Below are 19802 nucleotides of genomic sequence, written 5' to 3'. Positions count from 1 at the left end.
CATTAGCGTACCTCATCTGGAGAGCTTGACTGTCAGGGGTGTAAATGACGTCTTTTCAAATCCATTTGGGGTCTTCAGGCCTCCAGAGACTTGGGTGAAGATTATGAAGACAATTGATGTTTTCTTCAGTTGTTTTATTTAATTTAATTTAATTTTTTTACATTTTAAAACGAGTCCCCAACTATTTCAGTCTTTTAGGAGAAGCTGCTTTGCTGTGAAGCTCCAGAAATGTTTTTTGGACTACAAAAACTGCACTTGGCCTTACCAAAGTACTGCACAAAGGCAAAATGTACATCAGCACTCATTATGCAGCAAAATGTATACACCATCTGTTATATAGTTGTATTTTATACAACTTTTTATTAGTCCTAGTGCATAAACATGTAAGCAGTATTGCAATGTTGTAGATTGTTGAGGTATAATTAATTTCTGACTACTTCATATCCTGTTGTAAATCATATTTTAGGCACTGATCATGTTTGATATGTGCATAAACTAAATGGCACTGTGTTATGTGCAATATAATGTGCACGTGTGCTTTTGTTTTTTCTCTTAATTAAATGTAGTAAGTACAAACTCATAGATCACAACGGTTCAGAGGACACCATCCAATTGTCACACTGTAGAGTGCACATATAAAGAAACAAAGGATGGAAACATCAAGTACCTTGAAAATGTACTTCAGTAAATGTACCAGCACTGCATACTTCCAGTACTTGAACACTGAAAGGGCACAACTCTGTGAGACGATCAGATGGCAGTTTGCCTTCTGGCATGTTTTCTTCTCCTATATGTTCTAATCTTTAGCATTCTTCTTAATCTTCCCACCCCGTCTGTCTTGTTTCCATCTTTCTCCACAATGGCTGCTGTTTCAAGATCAGTCATTATGCAACTTTTTTTTTTGTCACTTAGACTTTGGACCTAAACAGGAGTGTGGAATGGACACTGATCTGAAAGCCTCCCTAATCATGTTACTGGTTTTAACATCTTGAGGGTGCAACAATGACGCGTAATCAATGATAACAAGTGTTTAAAATGTATATTTTTATTATTTCTTTAGGAGCTAGGAAAAAAAGTAAACCAAATAGATTTGAACATAAGTTTGTACAATGCAGTTAAGATCAGGAAGCAGAGATTTATCCAATATGGTGAGAGGTACGAGATAAAGGTGGCCTTGTGAATTTCATGGTCTTGTAGCTCAGAGAGATATTCCCTTCAAGAAACTGATTCGGGGCTAAATACACTCCTCGTAATGCAGGGACTATGGTGGAATACATCGCAGAAGACCTCTGGCTCCAGTGTGGCAAATTCAGCTCCTTCAGAGTTTGCATTTTCTCGGCGATGACAGAACACTCAAAATAATCTTACAATGTTGACATTGATATAAAATAAGCAAATTACAGATGGTACTTACAGATGAATTAAGCAAAGACACCATGCTTCTTCAGCTGAGGTGCAAAATGAACAGAGGGGTTAAAAGGTAGGCATGCGGTTAAACAGGAAAGACAGAAAAAAAAACAAAGCTAGAATAAACTCTTCATTCGTGGAAACCACAATATACAGAGTGATTTTAAACATCAGTTGAAAAAAAGAAAATAACTTACTGTAAATACAAAATAAATTCAAAACTTAAACTACACTGGGGATGTCGTGAATATTTTTACAACTTATTTTGTTTTTGCTTAAAATAAAATATGTATTTAGCTGAAATGTGAACTCTTGGGTACGACTAAAAACCATTCAAGTGTCAGAAGTTTTGGTCAGTTTGACCAACATCATGGCAGAAAAGGCTCTTAAGCCCATAACAGAGTACTTTATTTTGCTAAATATGTCAATGCAGACACATTATCACACCATCATTTAACCATCCAGTCTGGAGGACACAAGTACCCGGGGGGAAGCTCTTCAAGTATTTGTTTTTCTCTTTTCCCCGGTCAAATCAAAATGGTTTCTGCACAATTACAAAGAACGGCGAGTCTCAAAATAAACACGGAAAATAAGAAAAACTAAAACAACAATCATACAAAGGTAAGAAAGGAACGTTTCTTCACTTGCATTTGCTTAACAGTCCTCCGGGGTTGCTGTCGACCATAATATTGGAGCTGAGGAACTTGGACAAAAAAAACCCAAACCAACTAATAATGAGTAGCATAGTACGGTTTAAATTATTTCCATGTGTTTGCAGTCTGGGAGATCGACGAGCGAGAGGGGATCATGTCCAGCAGGTACTCCCTCTGACGAGCGTCGACGGTGGCTGACGTCTTGTGACCTGTCAGGCTGGGGTTCACGTAGGCCATGGTGACTCCTGTGAACATGCAACAGAGCAGCGGGTCAGGGTGTGGAGCAAGCTGCATGCTGTCGGTTTGATACTTTTTATGTGAGTAAGAAAGAAAAGGCATGATCTGAATATACAGTCCCCATAAGACAGATGAAGGAAAAATGACAACTCTAAGGTGAAGGAGTGGAACCCAGGAAAAAAATGATCAACCACCAAACGGAGGGACTAAAAGAGGAAGACTGAGGTCACTGGCAGGGAGAGAACTGGAGAATGGGATTGCCTTGTCCGAAAACACGTCCTGCTGCTTGTTTCTTAACTGTAACTCATTTTTCCTCTAGTGCGTGAGATTACACTAGAGTGCAACTTTAGTGTAAGATTTCTTAACACCAGAAAAAGGACGACACTGGGATGTTCAAGGATTGCTTTTGGACCAGACAGGAATTTGAAAAAGAGCAGATGTCGAGCACCAGAGATCCGTGAGTCTACCTGTATTGCTGTTGCTCTGCTTCTTCCATGCAGTGGCTGAGGCACTACCTCCGCTGATATTCCTGCCGCCGTGGAATCCACTGCTGCTCACCTTTGAACTCTGCACAGAGCGGTGGGAAACATGGGCGTGCTTACCTGGCCGGCTGACCAAAGCCGCGGCCGCCACCGCACTCTGCAGCTGGGAGGATGAGGAGAAGGAGTGGGGGACGCCCCTCACCCCCACAGATGAGACCCCATGGGACAGCTGGCCTTGGGAGCTCTGAGGGGAGACACAGAGAGGGGAGGGGTTTGAGTTACAACTGCTTTGACTGCACAAGTGTCAGTCTTTAAACGAAACGACTCCAACCTTGATGGAGTGATGCTGAAGAATGTTGGCTCCTCGGCTGGCCTGGTGGTGGTGCTGGAGGGAGGAGGCTCTGGCCTGAGCCTGCTTCAGCTGCTGAGACACCAGCTGCTCTGCTTTTAACGACGAGGATGAAGAGCTGCTGTGGGAGACTGATGAGGACGTCTGCTGGAAAATACGCTGCTCTATTTCCTGCTCTTGCTGCAGTGCTTTCACAAACGCACCTTTCAGCCTGTTGGTATGCTCAGCTTTCAAAGCCTTTTTCTGATTGGATGACATGCACTGTTCACAGAGGACGCCTTTTGTCTTGTCCTGCCTCCAGCGGCAGGTGAAGTCAGTGTTGCACTGGGTGCAGATGAAGGGCTGTTTGGCAGTGGTCTTGGACAGTGCTACACCTGTCTTTCCTGGGTGGAGAGAGATGGGAAACCCAGATGTACTGATTGAAAACAGACAGAGGAGCTCATATGGTGTCAATTAAGTTTTACAAAAAAAATCCTATGTACGGACGTCCTGACTTTACATAAATTTCGTACACAATGTCTATCATAATTCACTGAAGCCGAAGGAGATGTAAGAAAATGGCTTATTTTGTCCAACCAGCAGTCTAAGCCTGAAGATATTAAGTTTACTCTCCTATTTAACAAAGAAAAGCAGCAATTCTTTGCAATATAAAAACAGGAATGAGATAACGTTTGGCTTTTTGCTTGATATATTGACAAAATCCATCAAAACAAACATCTACAAACCTCTGTGGATGGTATCCAACAGATTCTGTACCACTTCCTCCAGCCCCACCAGGTAGATGAACTCATTATTGGCGGCAGAGGGCAGGAAGTTAAACTCTGGTGCTGGGGGCTTGGGCGGGGGGATCTCAAGGAGAGTCTTTTCCAGTTGTTTCCGCAGGGCCAGTTTAGCTGCAGCTTGGCGGCTGGCTGGAGAATCGTTCACGCTGACCACAGAGATGCCGCCGCTTCCTGAGGAAGAGCTCTTCAAACTGGATGGAGAGGCCTTTGAAAACGAGCACAGACAGGAAAGAAACAAGACAGGTGTAAACATCCAGTCAAGATCAGAATGTCTCTCAGTTGTTGGAACAATACGAAAGTCATGAGATGAATTGCAAGTTGTATCATGATCAAAGAACTCAGTTGGAGCCCTATTTAAAGCATCTGTGACCATAAAAATGTGCAGATATAAGATAAAACCTGACTAAAAATATACACAGAGCTGTTGGTTGGTTGTTTTTTTGGTAAACAGTTTAACCCACAAGAAAAGTTTTACACTACATATAGTGAGACGAAACTGCACTAGATTAGCTACATCTTGAATAACTTTGAATATGGCCAAAGGAGCCAGAATCACGTTTTAGCGTTCAAGAAGGACCGATAAGAGACCTTCAGTGAGAAAACACACAGATGTAGATGCACATCAGCTAAAAAGAAGTTAGCTTGAGAATATAGTGGGAGGCCATATTTGATTGTACTGTGACAACCTTCCTTTTCTCTTTTAGTTGCCTAAACAAGCTTGTGGATGTTTTGTTGTTTAACGCTGCTGGGCTGTGGATTTTCTTTGATCGGAATTGTGTTGACGGTCAAAGGGTTGTGATTTCTTGAGAGCCTTGTCTCTCCATTTATTCCAACAGTCATACGAAAGAAAAAGAACCAGAAGTTTCCTTTTAATTTCTGATCCAACTCTGATGGTGGAAATTAATCAAGTTGTTTGCAGTTATGAGATACTGACCAGTGAGCTAGCACTGCTGCCAATCCTGATGAGGCCCTGCTGGCCCATGCCTCTCTGGCCCTGGCCAGCAGGGGTTGAGGTCCGGGGGCCCAACAGCAGAGGAGGGGGTCCTGAACCTCCAGAGGCAGCCAGCTGCTGCTGCTGCTGTTGCTGGCGGAGAGCCTGGATTTGCTGTGGAGATACAGAGATGGGCTAACCAGGACGATGAGAGGGGAGACACAGAGGGACATCACGGACAGAGGGAGTGGAGGACAAGGGAGGGACATCAAAAGCACCAAGGCAAAGGACACACACAGAAAGAGAAGGGCGCAAGGAGAGATCATAAGTCCTAAATTTGGTGTAATTATTACCCTGCAGTTTGTCTGAAAGAGTGAAAAACAGCAGTAAGATGTTGTAACTCATCAGTACTCTGACAAAGACGTGATTTAATTGCTTAAAAATGCCATTTCAATTTGTGCTGTCACTATTGTTAACATCTCCTCTCGACTCACCTGTGCCCCTCTGACCAGAGGAGGCATGATGATCTGTGAGCCGTGTTTGGACGTCACCTGCTGCCCTCCTCTCACCAGAGGCGGAGGGATGACCGTGCCTGAACTCCTGCCAGTCAAAATCTGGTTGGAGAAACACACCGTCAGAAACAGAACTACAGTATGAAGGTGTGTTCATACCAATATGTTGTCTGAGAAGATGTGTTACAGCACAACATTAACCTGCTGAGAGCCTTTATTGCTTGTTATTGTTCCTCGAATAAGAGGAGGCGGCGCAGTGGAACCGGACACACTTGAGGGCTGAGAAGGGAAAAAAAACAACAGAAAGAGATTAAACAAAAAAAAAAAGAACATGATTGAAGTGGAGGCCTGCTCTCTGAGTGCCCCTGCGTTGATGTGTTTAATAACCGTTTACCTTCTGGAGAGTGTCCCTCTGTATCTGGCTCTGTCGGAGTTTCTTCAGCAGCACCAGCTTGGCCTCCTCCAGTCTCAGCTCCTCCTTCAGCTGCTTAATGATGCGCTCCCTCTCTGCTGGGCTGCTCTTCTACACTCGACAGATCATAACATTACTTACACCACTTGCATTACCAAAGACAGAATCCTTTTCCAGGCACTACAACATTTGATGTTGGAGCCTCAGATGGTTCATTTGTGTCCACCAACTTTCTGTTTCCACATTTTGAAAACCTCATAAAGCTAAAAATACAAATGATCTTTGCTATGATCTAAACTTGTCTCAGGATCCATCTTACTCGAACAGGGGTATGAAATGCATGACTTCTAGCTTGGTGTAGGTGTGTGTCTCACCATGAGCAGGTCCGTGTCCAGCTCCTTAAAATGGCTCAAGCCGTTCATCGGTGGACTGGGGGAGTCATTGTCTGACAAAATGATGACATCATCATCTTCAGGGGACGGAGGGCGCTTCTCTCTTTTTATGCTGCTGAGGGAAAGAGGGAAAATGTATGTTTCAGTACTTTATACAATTTACACCGGTCAAAATAAAGACTCACATTAACTGTTGGTGTGAAATAATAGAAATCTGTGTTTTTTTTCAATATTGGAAAAAAAAATTGTTACATCAGTTTTACTCTTAACAGCCAGTTTCCTTGTTCTTTTTTCATCTTAATTGGATTTAAAGCTGTGAAATCATCTTATTCTACACAATTTGACAGTATCAAAAATATTCTGTATCAGCTTGTTACAGCTCTATTTTTCTGATGTGAAATTAAGAAAAAAATTCCACAAAACTTTTAAATAGTAAAATGTATCTACTTTTCAAGCACTTTCAAAGTACCTAATCTAATCTAATCTAATCTCTCTCTCACACCAATCAATGTATATTGTCACTTAATATATTTAATGTATTAACTTTGATTGAATGTTTAGATCATGACTATTTCATGTTTGCCTATTTCAGCAGCAGAAGACAAAAATAAACAAACAACGTGACCACAAGATCATTCAATTTTTTGGTTTAAATGAGTGATTGTGTTCATGAAACACCAGATTGTGCTGAAAATTCCAGCATTTTTAGAGTATATTAGAATTCAACACAACACATTCCTAACCTTGAAAATGTAATTGTTAGAATTAAGTGTTTTCAAGGACTTTGTGTGAAACCCTAATTTCAAGTGCCTCATGCAATGTTTTACACAAAAAATTGGGCATTTTTGCTATTTTTCTAAAACATTTGCATCTCCACTAGAATGCAAAGTTGCATGTTTTTAGATTTGGTTTTAAATTATGTTTAGATGCAAACATCAACTGCCTCAAACATTATCATCCATTAAACTGTCCGTACTCATGGAGAAGCTCAACCTCAACCATGGATTGATCGGCTGCACTGTCATCAAGCAAGTCCAGACACACATTTTTTATGTTCCTCTGAATGCCAAGGAAGGGCAAGGTGGCACTCCAGTGAAGGTCTTAAAGCCACAATACAACTACTGTTTGAGAGCACGAATTTCCTGTTGAAGCAGGATATTGTGGCTGGTCACAATAGGCGTCTGAGGCATTCGAGGGCGACCCATGTTGGGCTACATACGTCATTCAAAACACGCTAAGACAATTAAAGCGTATGGGATTCTTGGAGGCTGTGTGGATCAACCCTCGCTCCTGTCTCACATGATTTACTCACATATAGCTTCTCCCGCACAGCGGCTTTAACTGCAGGCTATATGTGAGAGCAGATGACCTAAATTCTTTGACTAGTGGTTCTCAAAAACTAAAGAGCACGAGTAATGCCCGTCAATAAAACATGGACGGCCTTGTGATTACACGGATTATGGGTTTCTATAAAGCATAAGAAGTCGTTTAAGTCAACGTATGACATCGTGAGGCCTGTCTCTCCTAGCCGTCCTGCCTACGTGTGTGTGTGTGTGTGTGTGTGTGTGTGTGTATGTGTGTGTGTGTGTATTAGTCTCTCCTCAGGGCTTAGCGCCATCATCACTTCCTGTGGATTAATCACTACTCTTCCAAAGAAGTCACATGACCTCAAAGTCACCGTCACGTGACATGCTCACTTTTCCTCCCACCCTTCCCCCCTCCCCTCACTGTTCCTTCCACTGTGGAAACCATGGCAACAACCGGCTGAAACCGGTTTGCGACACACGGCTTCATTTTGTGCGAGGGGAGTTTTTAGGGTTCAGGTGGTGAGTGGGGGGAAAATGGAGGTAGGGTGAGAGATAAGTTGAAGATAAGTTCACCTCTGAGGACAACACCACCCCTCTACCCCCACCCTTCTCCCCATATACGGGAAGTTTAAAAGACCATCCAGATCATAAAAGTAACTTTAAACATTTTTAGTGTTTTTACGATTACAATAAAGTGCCATCAATCCGTTTTTACACTCTCACGAGTGAGTTAGAGGCCTACTAGTGAGGGCAGATAACTTCTGTGTAGAAAAGTTTCCTGCTTTTTCACTGGATGTCACAGCTGAGGAGAGTTTACTATAAACTGTGTCTCACCCTCTGGAGGTGCTCATGTCCACAGGCTGCTCCCCCGTTTGAACTTCCACTTTAATAGTGGCCTTGACCTCGCCTGCAGCCAGCATGCCACTGGGCGCCTTCCCCTCCGTCAGTCGGACCCGGCTCCTCGTATCCCTGGCTGGCTCCATGTTCGCCTTGCTGGCTTTGTCATTGCAGTCAGGCCGAATGTCCGAGCCGGGTTCGTCCGTCTGTGGTCCTCGTTCATCCTTCACTGGCCGAGAGGCCAAAGGTAACACTAAAGGTAATGGCAACCGACTCTGCTCCTCCTCCTGATCTTTGTTGTGCCCTGATGCATCACTAGTCCGGCTCTGATCGTCCTCTGCCAGTACAGGGTCTGGTTTAGTTTGTGCCTCTGTTGTGGGTTCAGACGGGTCCAATTTAGGCTTTTTGCTTTCACTGTCAGAATTTGAGGGTTCTAAAGATGAGGGAGCAGCATCCCTCTCCAGCGCCCTCTTCTGGCTGCGCGTCTGGCGGACAGCCTCTTCAGACATCCCCTGCAGGTAAACAAAGATGTATAACCCTGTTATCTGTTTTGTTATAAACTCAGGCAGGGTCAAAATTACAGGTACCACAAGATACAGAACACATTTAATGTCAGAATCAGGTCATATTCCACACCACAACATCCAAGCATCTACCAAAAAACAGAGATAACAGAAATGGTGACAAAACCTGACAAAATCAGCTGTCAGTCTTTATCTAAATTTAAACACAGTTTTCTGGAGGCAATGCTAAGTGTGTTTGCTTATGCTCCAAATAGCAGGTGTGAAAGCAGTAAGAGCAGTTGAACTGGCTATGGCTATGAAGGAAATTTTAGTTTAAACTGAAGCACTACAGATCAGTTCTGACAGTATCAGATGCTGTGAATGAACTGACAGCAGTTAGAATGTAAGTTGAGGTAGTTAGACTTGGCTAAACAGTGTATACACATGTAAAAACGTATTACAATGTCAATTCTGTGCAAATAACACAATGTTTGAGAGGAAGGCTGTGAGTACAAACACAGACCTGGAGAACCTGAAGTTTAAGCACTTAAGGGAGTTAAAGGTTCCTTAGTAGAGCTATGGAGGCATTTTGTTTGTCCCATGCCTGACTGATGCCCATATATCGGTCAGGCTCTACAGTATTCCTGAAAATTCAACAGGTGGCAGGAAATGTCAGCTTTTCAAATGTTTTATGAGGAAGGAAATGTACTTGACTTGTCCATTAGACATCAAGGATACAGATCATGTAGGTGAGAAACAATATAAACATTACTTTTCTCAGTTCGCCAGAAACAGGGCCCCTTTGAGGCGTCAGTTACATTATAATTCTCTATGCAACCTCTAAAGAGTAATAAATGAAAGCAGGTGAAATATTAGCCATTTATAAACAACTGTGCAAAGGTCCAAAGAGGTCATTCTAAATGGAGCGTCATTGTGGTCAAATCTGACCTGAGCTAAATAGGTACGTTATGAGCAACATGGTCAACACACCATCAAAGGTCCATTCATTTAGCTCTCAGCAACCAGAGAGGCTTTGACAATGTGTAGACAATTAGTGACTGTCAGTGAATAAATGTGGCTCAAGTTCAAAATAAAGTTGATTATGTAGCGGTTTGGCTCTTCATAGGTGCATTGCACAATGTTTATAATAAACAATTTCAGGCTGATTGGATGTCACATTTCATTCCTGTCATGTTGACGTTACGTGACAAACATACAGCACAGAGCTGTCACCCAGTAATACACTGAGTTATCCATTTTACAGAGAGTGTGGTTGTGATTGTGGTGCTATCATTCGGAGCTTAAGTAGACTTAACTGACCTTGAATCAGCTGCAGGGGACACATGCTGACTAAAATCTAAAATGGCCCCCAGACAAAACATGTGGATTAGCAAGGTCACATGACCAAGATGTTGACTGAAACACCCAATTATCCAAATTTCTGTCTCCACCAAAAACCAAAAGAGGAAGAACTGAAAAAACAGAGTGCTCGGTAAGAACAGAAATGTGAGGATCACTTTACTGCAAAAACAAGGTCTTTTCAAAGAGGAATAATGAGAACAAACACTGCAGTATGTCGTCTAAGAGCTGAAGCAACTTAACACTGTGATGAAATTAGAATTAAAAAGGACTTAGTGACCACACAAAATAACTGGAGCATGATTTCTATTAAAATATTCATAACGACACATGAATCCAAGTATTTTAGTAATTTATGTGTAAGTGAAATTATTTTATTATTCATCACAATGACTCCAGCCTGTGTTAAACCTTTCGTTCCTGAGGCCAGGCACCGAGGAGCACTAGGTCCATTACCGTGTGATATCCTCTGCCTGTACAACAAACTCAATCCCACCAGATGTTGACATGCCAGCGGTGTCGGAGTCAGAGATACAGCAGCTCGTTCTGTCAGACAGCTGAGCAGTTACGTGCACTTTGACGCACACGCAGATGTGCATCAGTAACATGGTACATGCAGACACACATTACCCTGACAGTGGCCACTCTGAAGAGGAAAGGGAGGTGGTAGTCAATACATGTTTACCATTGGGGTTTTCATAATGGCCTATCACATGGTTCTGAGTGATACACTATCCATATCAGCGTATACAGACATCTGTATTGTGCACAAATGTGTCTCCTTGGCTTCGAAGTAAAGCATGTGGTGTAATATAAAAAAACATTTAGCTTCCTGCAGATTAAGAGTAACAATTTGTATTAGAATCACTAGTATGTATTTCAAGTTCATACAAAGTTTCCTGTCTGTCAGCAAATGATGTGCAATTTCTACAACCAAATCTCACCGATTATGATGACTGTGTAATACATATCTTCCACTGAAAATCTGTCAGTGCAACCCTAAAATCTTACTGCTGATAAATCTTAAGTTATGGTTCTCTCACCTGTATAGTTATGAATATGTGCCTGATTGAATGGGTCAGGAATGCTTCGACTGCATCATCCAAGCACAGCATAACCCTTAAATATCCAGGGAGCCACCCCAACACTGAGAGTGTTTACATTTGCACTACTGTCCCCGTTATAATCAGGTTTTTGGAGTTTCCTCATTATGTTGTGCGCATATTAACAACAGATCCTTTAATGAACGTGAGTAAACACTTGTCCCGAGCCCCCTTCACACAGACCCACTAACACTGCCTCAACATTACCTGGAGAAGCTGTATGCGTGGACACAAATGTCCAAATCAGTTGGCCCTCACATTAAATCGACTTTACCCCGCCAGCTCCCTACTACAATGTCATTGTCCAGAAAAATCTCAGGGAGAGTGGGTGCGTTGATGACATTTCACAGAGTGTAGCTGCTTTGAATGCTTTTCTGCTTGCGTTTATATTGCTTTCCACTCTTTCGCTGGAATTGTGTATGCATCTACATACACGTAGTATTGATAAACGCAAAAACTGTCATTATGCGGACAAATCCTCATCTTCCTCCAGCACACTTTGCCCAGGCGCCAACTCTTGCCTAAATCATTTCCAGGTGAGAATGTTTCTGACACAGACAATCTCCTGCTGTGTGCTACATGTGTGGAAAAAGGGCAACTCTGAACTATGTCCAAACAATATCATATGTGAATATATGACATGGCTTATGAATATGGCTTGTAAACATCTTATCGGAAGTTCCTGCTCATGCTTTTGCCTTGCGTGCAGATGAGTCATCAGCTACAGTCACCTCAGAAAAAACAAAAACATGATGGTAAATTGTGTAATCAACACATTTGACAACTGGTGAATAGCTAGAGGCGCTAAATTGAGTAACATGCAAGAGATGGACTGACTTCATCCCCAGCTGCTGAGGTAGCTTAGCACAAATGACATGGACTTGGCCAGAAAGCAAAGGGTAAAAAACACACCTGGATACTGTCCTCAGCAGGCACACAGACAATGTGAATAATCAGGTTTTCATATTAAATGTAAACACCATATCCACAAAAAGAGCAGGACATTGACTTTGGTTATCATCAAATGTATAAAAAGGTAAACATGTGGCACGCTACAGGAGACGACCTGTGCTCAAAGTTCACAGAATCTCAAACAGAAAGCACAAGTGACATTCAGAGACGTACACTCAGACCGTCGAAAGAGAGGAAGAAACGCAGCACAGTTATGTCCTGACATGCATGTATGTCTCAGAACGGCGACCTGGTCCTGCCAAGTCTGCCGAGGCCATTCGTCTGCCCGGCGACGTACTTACAGGAAGCTAGGTTTTTTTGGGGGGGGAGAAGAGAACTACAATTAACCCTTATAGCTGACTAGTTCTCAGTGACACACTGTACACACTCATGCCCCCCCCTCCCCTTCCTGTTCTCAGAATGGTTATGGCGACGAGCATAACGCACACCCAGTGTATCCATGATGTACCTACACAATATACATACACAGTGACGATGCAGCACGCAGAGCAACCATCTGATAACGCAGAGCTGACTAAGTTTTTTTTTTCTAATACTCTGACATCACTGAGATACACATGACATGACCCTTCCCAGGATTCAGTGGGACACACAAAGCACTTTTCCTGAGAACCGGTTTAAACCGGTTGGCTAGTGTGTGTGTGTGTGTGTGTGTGTGTGTGTGTGTGTGTGACTCTGTCAGTGTGTGTGTGTGTGTGTGTGTGTGTGTGTGTGTGTGTGTGTGTGTGTGTGTGTGTGACTGAGAGAGAAGCTGAAGCTAGTTTTAACCCTTCAGGTGCCGGAGCAGACGCCAGGCTTCCACAGTCGGCCATGTTACAGTGTGTGAGTGCATGTGTATGTGTGTATGTGTGTATGTGTGTATGTGTGTGTGCATGATGGTATTATAAATTCTGATGCATATAGCTGTGAACTGATGCTGGGGGAAGAGGTTAGCACAGAACGCCACCCCACACACCCGCCTCCACCCCCCAGCCTTGCATAGACACGAACCCTATCTTTGTAACGGGGGATCTGAATGGCTGACAAGTTTCACATTTCATCTCCACGGCACTTTACAAACATTTCCATCAAGCCCCCGCCCACCCAAGAACTCCACATCACAGGCAAACACTGTGAAGGGAACTTAAAGAGAAACTTTACACATCAAGCAAACAAATGAATGTGCAAGCAAACTGACACATGTCAGACCAAGGAGTCACACTGTACATTTAAATTTTACACTATTTTTATCAGTCTGCTTGTGTGGTCATGAGAGTTTCATGGTGCGATTATCCAAATTATCTAACCACATAATTTTATCCTGATATATATTCAAATCAGATGGAAATCCTCAAACAGCATTTACAGACACTGTAAAGACGTCATTGTAAGGTGTGTGGTGGTAGTCATAGCGACGTGTCTTTGGCTGACAGTAGGTAAATATGTTTTAATTACACCATTAGTTTTAAAAAGTATCAAAAAACGTTGGACCAAATCTATTCTGACAGTTTGATCTTCTTTGCTGGTTCTCAGTCTTTCAAAGATAACTGCACATTTCCCGTTTTGATTTTGGACCATCCACTAAAAGAGTGCGATTACATTACTCGTACACATGGTGAACCCCTACTCTGGGCATAATCTGGTCTATCTCCTGCATGACTTGAGACAGCCAATCACCAGCCCTATTAGATCTAGGGTCAAATAGCATGCTGCATGTTTATTGGCCCACTAACGGCAATGAAATCAACTCCTTCGATATCTAAATTCATTACTGAATGACATGACACACTTCAATACTTGATATTATGGAGGCAATTTGGTGGGTGCTGAAGTTTCATACCCATACCTCTAGCTAACTCATGCACAGCACAGGTATACAGTATGATGAAAAGCTCATGTGCGGATGTCTCAGTCGCAATGCAACATAGATGACAGCACAAACAGTAGTGGGGCGACACAGAACAGGACAACTGTAAACAATGGTAGTATTGTGCAAATTACAGACCAGCCATTCTCAGTACATAGTGTTCTTTTAAGAATGGTTGCAAGGAAAGCTAAAGCCGAACTATACACCAAACTCTGATTGCATTTCCTCTTTAATTAAAACCAAACAAAGTTGGCAGCTTGGAGATTTAAAAGACAAACTTTACATAGTCTAAATGTAATAATGAAGGAGTGAAAAGAATAAATAATGTCTGGATGTCACCCTGTTTGAAGATGTTTTTAAAATACAAATTCTTGCAGCTACACCTCAGATATTAGAAGTTACAATACAGTATTGTGATTGGTGTGCATGTATCACTTCAAATGTTACACAACAATGTAAGAAATATTGTCAGGAGGTTTTTTTTAATGGGGTGCAAAAGTGTATAGACAAATATTACCACTGATAATCATAGCTGCTTATTTCCAGTGCATCATTTTTGCAATGATCTTGCAGCTCTGGCATGAGTTAATATGGCTCTTTTACACATGTTAGCGTTCTTACAACAACACTTTTACTGTTCATAGTTTGAGTGTTAGTGTTTCGTTTTTGATGCTTAAAAAAGTCTTAAACTAACATAATTTTATATCTCAACTTTACATCTCATTGTTGTATTATTTGGTTAACTACCTAACAGGGAGAGTGAAGATTGTATAGCCTGTGTTTTTTCATGTGTTTATGTAATTAAACTCAACACTGCAGTGTAATCACATCACAATGAACACAACCATATCATCAAATTGCTCTGCACAGGTACTTGACTCTTGGTGAGTGTTGCTTTCACTAACGCAGAATACAAGTACTTTAATCTGGTATTAGGTTTCTACCACTATCAGGACGCCACTCGCCAGAATCTACACCTGTCTTGTTTTCTGCCTCACTGCAGGATATTTATCTAGTCACTCTTGGATCATGTCGAACATCAGTCACTCAATCACTCTTCAGTCAGGTGGACAGACTCACTCTCAGCCATCGTTGATGTCTGGCTGCACATACAGTACGTGTTCTGCATTTTATTTACCCACTGACAGACCTTTAACCAGTGAAAACATATTTCTACACTGCACAGGGGTTTTCAGAAGAACACTGTGCAACCATGCTACTGCACTACCTTGAAAAAACTGCTGCGCAAGCAAAATGTTCTTATCAATTATCTGGGTGCATCTCCCAGAATAACAAGTGATAGGAACAATTGGTTCTCCAAGCACCAGCTAGAAGCAAAACCTTTGTGGCCTGATCAAAATAAAGGATTGAATCTGAATTGGCACAGTATATAACTTCAAGCCACAGCTGGCTGCAGCAGCTAACATCACCGACGGGACAAAATAGGCAGAAAAAGGCAATTAGAGAGCAAACCACTGCCTATATACTCGATGAAGTCATGAAGCCCTGACCAAACAGCTGCCCTGTGACCCCTGCAGTCATGTGCAGCAGCTTAAAGTGTGGCCAGCAGACGACTCTTTCCAGAACAGTGGCTGATTACACAACTCCTCGGGATCAGTCTTCTGTGTGATCATTGGAACAGTGCTTTCTGGACGGCAACAAAACTTCTGAGCAGTTTCTGACTCCCTCAGGTCTTGTATCTTTAATACAATGCGTACAGTAACTCTGAGGTGGACATGATGACCAGAATATCAACTTCAGCACCGTCTGTCATAACAAGCGTCAAAGCAAACCGTTCTTCTCTTTTTGCGACAAACCCCTTCAGTAAAGGCAACCTGTACTTTGTTCACAGTGACAGTCCCTAAACAATGCAACAGATTATTAACATGTAAATAACATATTACAAAGCCTTTGTTCACACAAACAACTGAGTGTTCATTCTAGATCTCCACAAAGAGGCAATGAAGTCTCCGAATAGCAGATGTCTTAACCACCATACCATCCCATGTCTACATTGAGGCCCCCCGACTGTCTATTTATACTGGTGCACATAACTTTTTAATTTAGGTGCACTTAATTGAATTCCTTAATGTTTCTTGCTGATAAACGTCTTTCTTCATTTAAACCAGGAAATATTTTCATTGACTACATTTTTTCTTTAATCAGACCTACTAAATTTCAGGCACACCTGTGTGAGCGACCAATGAAAATTTCTAGTCACAAGGGAGAGATTTCAGTGCAACCAAAACATCCCTGGCATGCATACACACTACTTGCTTAGATGTCTAATCAAGGTTCTAATTAAGTGAAAAGATAATGAGGAACAATTTACATAATCGTTTAGGTAACAATTAAGTAAAAACGATGTGGCTCCACTCCAGTTAACAAACTGGGCTTTCCTGGAAAATATCATAAGGACACAATGAGGTCCAAAAATACACCTGCAATTGTCTCTTCAGAAAATCCAAGAGGTTGTCACTTTAATATTGTGGATTTTTCACAACACACAAAGATGTCACCTTGGTATGACAAAATCGCCATCAATTTACAAACCCAGTGATTAATCAAGATAAGAAAATAAGTTGAATAATGGAAATAATGGTTAGCTGCAGCCATAACAAAGACAAGAGTCAACAAACGACAATCAATAACAATAACTTAAAGTTGATTTAAGTCTCTAATAACTGATATAAAAAAATGTAATTAAGTGTAATTAAGCTCTCAAATTCTCACAAATAAAGTCAACAACAGCTGCATCTTCGCCTTCTCCAGATGCAAAATGCTGCATGTGCTTTCATCAGCACACCATACACCTTCCTTCATATCTGATCATTAAATATTTAAAAATAAAAAGGGCTTTAAAATCCATCTAAGATTGTCCAGATGAACAGACAATAGAAAACATTAGTGCAGTCCAGACCCACAGTCCTGGTCCCGAAGCGCTGCTAACTCGTGTAGCCGTGGTGGCTGTGAATGTGTGTGTGCGTTTGTGTGTGTGTACGTGTGGCTGTCTGGGTGCGAGCAGAGAGACAGAGAGGGAGTGTGTGCGGTGCGTGTCAGAGTGTGTGTGTGTTCAGCTTTAAGAGGAGGAAGACTACGGTTGTCACAGAGAGAAGTAGGAAGATTAGCTACCAGATAGCAGAACCAACGCTGGTGCCAAGGGGGCTTAAAGCGGGCAGCGGCGTCCACCATTAACGTTACACCACCCAGTACACCATCCGAAGCACACTCAGCCCTTTAAAGAGCTAAACCCAGCCCACACTACATGTGCAACCAGCCGGCTTTTTTTTATTATTATTGACACCGCCTCAAGACGAGGTGAGCGTGTTATTAGTTAGCGAGCTAACATTAGCTAACATCGCGCAAACAACAACAGAAGCCACTTTAGCTCGGGAGGGTTTAAACCCGCTTCACGTCACAACACCAACGGCTGCCGAAAGTCAAAGTTGTAAAAAAAAAAAAAAAAAAACAACAACAACAACAAAAAAAAGTCCTCCAGCCGGACTCATCTTCATGACCCACAGGAGGGAGAGAGAAGCGGGTGGGGGGGGGGAGACCAGAACCGAGCCCGGTCGGCTGACCTGGCTTCAACCCGATGCGGGACAAACCAGCAGCCCCAACAAGAACAACAAGAACAAAAAAAGGGGGGGCACAAACTTTCACCCCTTAAAAAAAAAGAAAAAGTAAAGCTGTACGAGACTCACCGGGACTGTTTACCTGCCGTCCCCCTCCCGAGTGAAAAACCCGAGTCATAAATTTCATCGACCGGCCCGCGGACGGCAGCCTGCCGCCGGAGAGCCGTTGGCGATGAACGTTCTAATCCTTACCTCATTTAACGACTTCTGCCGCACACAACCACGTCCGGGGGGTCGCGGTTACCGGCTGGCACGCGCAAGGAAAACGTAAAATACAATATTTTTTCGGCTGAGCGAGCCCCCCCACCGCCGCCACCGCCACCTCCACCTCCCCTCTCTCTCCTCCCCGGTGCTCAACCTTTGGCTCTGCGGAGAAGTGTTACTTTTCAACAGCCCATCAGCTTCTTTATCGTCACAGATAGGTGGAGGAAAACCTGGCTCCCTCTCGACGACTCCGAATAAAAGGCTCCCCTCGGTCCGCTCTCTAAAAAAACTTCGGCTTCACCTCAGTCAACTTACTCGGTCGCTTTGTTGCCCGTCCTTCGCCGATGGTCGACCAGGGAGTGTTTAATCTGCAGTTAACCTCGATAAATCGTTGCTTTTTAGAAATCCAGGGGATATCCTCTTTTTTTCGGCCCTCCCCGCTGCCGCGTCTGTTGCCAAATAATGCGCCTCAACACACATGGAGCCGCTGCGTCCTCTTAGTGGGCATGCGCACCTCGGCGTACCAGGGCGACCGGATCACATCATGTAAGCCACTGACCACCAAGGGCCGGAGCGGGACGACCGTGGCTGGGCCCCCGGGGCTCCTCCGGTTGACCCAGGACTGCACCGGCAGAGCACAGAACCCCACTCCAACACACACACACACATGCACACGCACACGCGCACACACACACATACCATGTCACAATAATGGAGAGCATCACACATCTCCTCCAACACAATCACCTGCCTCCAAACACAGAATAAAGACATAAAGGTCAGGACTTACAATCACTTTAACGCACATACTGGGTTTAGTTGTACTAGAAACATAGAGAAACATGCAGCATATAGAACAATAACACATATTTAGTGCATAGCTGATAAACAGTGCAAGAACAGCCAGGCATATGTGGCAATCCAATCCACTTGCCCCAAGGAGACCATCAGCAGTCCCCAGTTTACAGCATGTTAATTACTTTTTTTTTGGTCATTTAATTGGCTGCAAATTTGTCAGGGAATTTGCACTTCCAAAGCACAATATCAGCTAATGTGTATCCCTTTAATATTCCAGTGTCGCAGAGGGGGCCCCATGTCTAAATATAGTTTTAAAATCTTGATTTTTAATGTTTTTTTTTGTTTTTTTTTAGTTTGTATTATGTTTGTGCAGCACATATTCCTAAATAAAGCTGTGTTTAATTCAAAATAGCAACTATAACAGACACAAAGTAAGCCTGAGGCCATGTACAGTGTGCATCGTACTGGATGTAAACTGTGAGGCAGTGTTTTTAAAGAGGACCAACTTTTTGTCCCCAAGAGCCTCCTCGAATTCAATCATGCCATGCCAGGAATTTTACTTACAACACAATAGAGTGTAGCAATATGGAAACTGTGATATTTATTAATTAGACATTAATAGTGTGTTAATAATATACATATAAAAATATAATTTAAATAATCAAGCGTCTCATTTAAAGGTGGTACGTATGACAATCGGCGATATCATGCGATGACAATATTTGCAAAACAAGTTCATAATATCAGTAACGCTAAATTAGCTATCGAGCCGATGCTAGCCTACACAGTTATGCATCCATCAAGTGACTCGTTCGTCATGAAGAGGAAACATCAGCTCCGAGTCGAGTTGGAGCCTTTTTAGCAGCTGCACTCGCAAACACACATAGACACTAAAAACAAATAGCAGAGAAGTCGGGGGTCAAAACACACACACACACACACAGGAAGTGAGACTTTACTCTCTGGTCAGGATGCCATAACCCCGCTGTATCTTTATATAGCAAATAGTTGTTTTCTTATATATTAATAATTAAAATCTCATATATAGAGCCTTTAAAACTGACTGTCAACCTGGTAACTA

The 19802-nt window shown here is 42.6% G+C and overlaps 1 protein-coding gene across 6 annotated transcripts; it reads right to left on the bottom strand.

Annotated features, from left to right (window-relative positions):
* Nucleotides 1-1027: 1027 nt before the first annotated feature.
* Nucleotides 1028-18567, bottom strand: LOC119011258 (transcriptional repressor p66-alpha-like). 6 transcript variants are annotated; one of them, XM_037084228.1, is made up of 11 exons: nucleotides 18239-18567; nucleotides 8299-8813; nucleotides 6140-6272; nucleotides 5748-5876; nucleotides 5555-5632; nucleotides 5336-5455; nucleotides 4845-5036; nucleotides 3854-4115; nucleotides 3111-3511; nucleotides 2900-3023; nucleotides 1028-2305 (listed from the first exon to the last, which is right to left on the bottom strand). In XM_037084228.1, exons 2-11 carry the CDS (start codon nucleotides 8808-8810, stop codon nucleotides 2166-2168), a joined length of 2091 nt encoding a protein of 696 aa, XP_036940123.1. In that variant the 5' UTR covers nucleotides 8811-8813; nucleotides 18239-18567; the 3' UTR covers nucleotides 1028-2165. The 6 variants fall into 6 exon arrangements, with proteins under 6 accessions (XP_036940123.1, XP_036940117.1, XP_036940120.1 ...); XM_037084222.1 differs by having other exon boundaries at nucleotides 1030-2305; nucleotides 2765-3023; nucleotides 18239-18566; XM_037084225.1 differs by having other exon boundaries at nucleotides 1030-2305; nucleotides 2765-3023; nucleotides 6140-6269; nucleotides 18239-18566.
* Nucleotides 18568-19802: the final 1235 nt, after the last annotated feature.

The sequence above is a fragment of the Acanthopagrus latus genome, chromosome 21 (genome assembly GCF_904848185.1).
Source record: "Acanthopagrus latus isolate v.2019 chromosome 21, fAcaLat1.1, whole genome shotgun sequence".
NCBI classification, from domain to species: domain Eukaryota; kingdom Metazoa; phylum Chordata; class Actinopteri; order Spariformes; family Sparidae; genus Acanthopagrus; species Acanthopagrus latus.
The sequence above is the reverse complement of the archived record's forward strand: the minus strand, read 5'-3'. Positions and strand labels throughout refer to the sequence as shown.

Bases quoted from the DNA above. Each gene is read 5' to 3' on its own strand.
- LOC119011258 (XM_037084222.1), bottom strand. From the start codon at position 8,810: ATGTCTGAAGAGGCTGTCCGCCAGACGCGCAGCCAGAAGAGGGCGCTG. The intron at 5,877-6,139 runs GTGAGACACACA...TGTCGAGTGTAG, and splicing joins TGGACACGGACCTGCTCATG to AAGAGCAGCCCAGCAGAGAG. The intron at 5,456-5,554 runs GTTAATGTTGTG...TTCTCCAACCAG, and splicing joins GCAATAAAGGCTCTCAGCAG to ATTTTGACTGGCAGGAGTTC.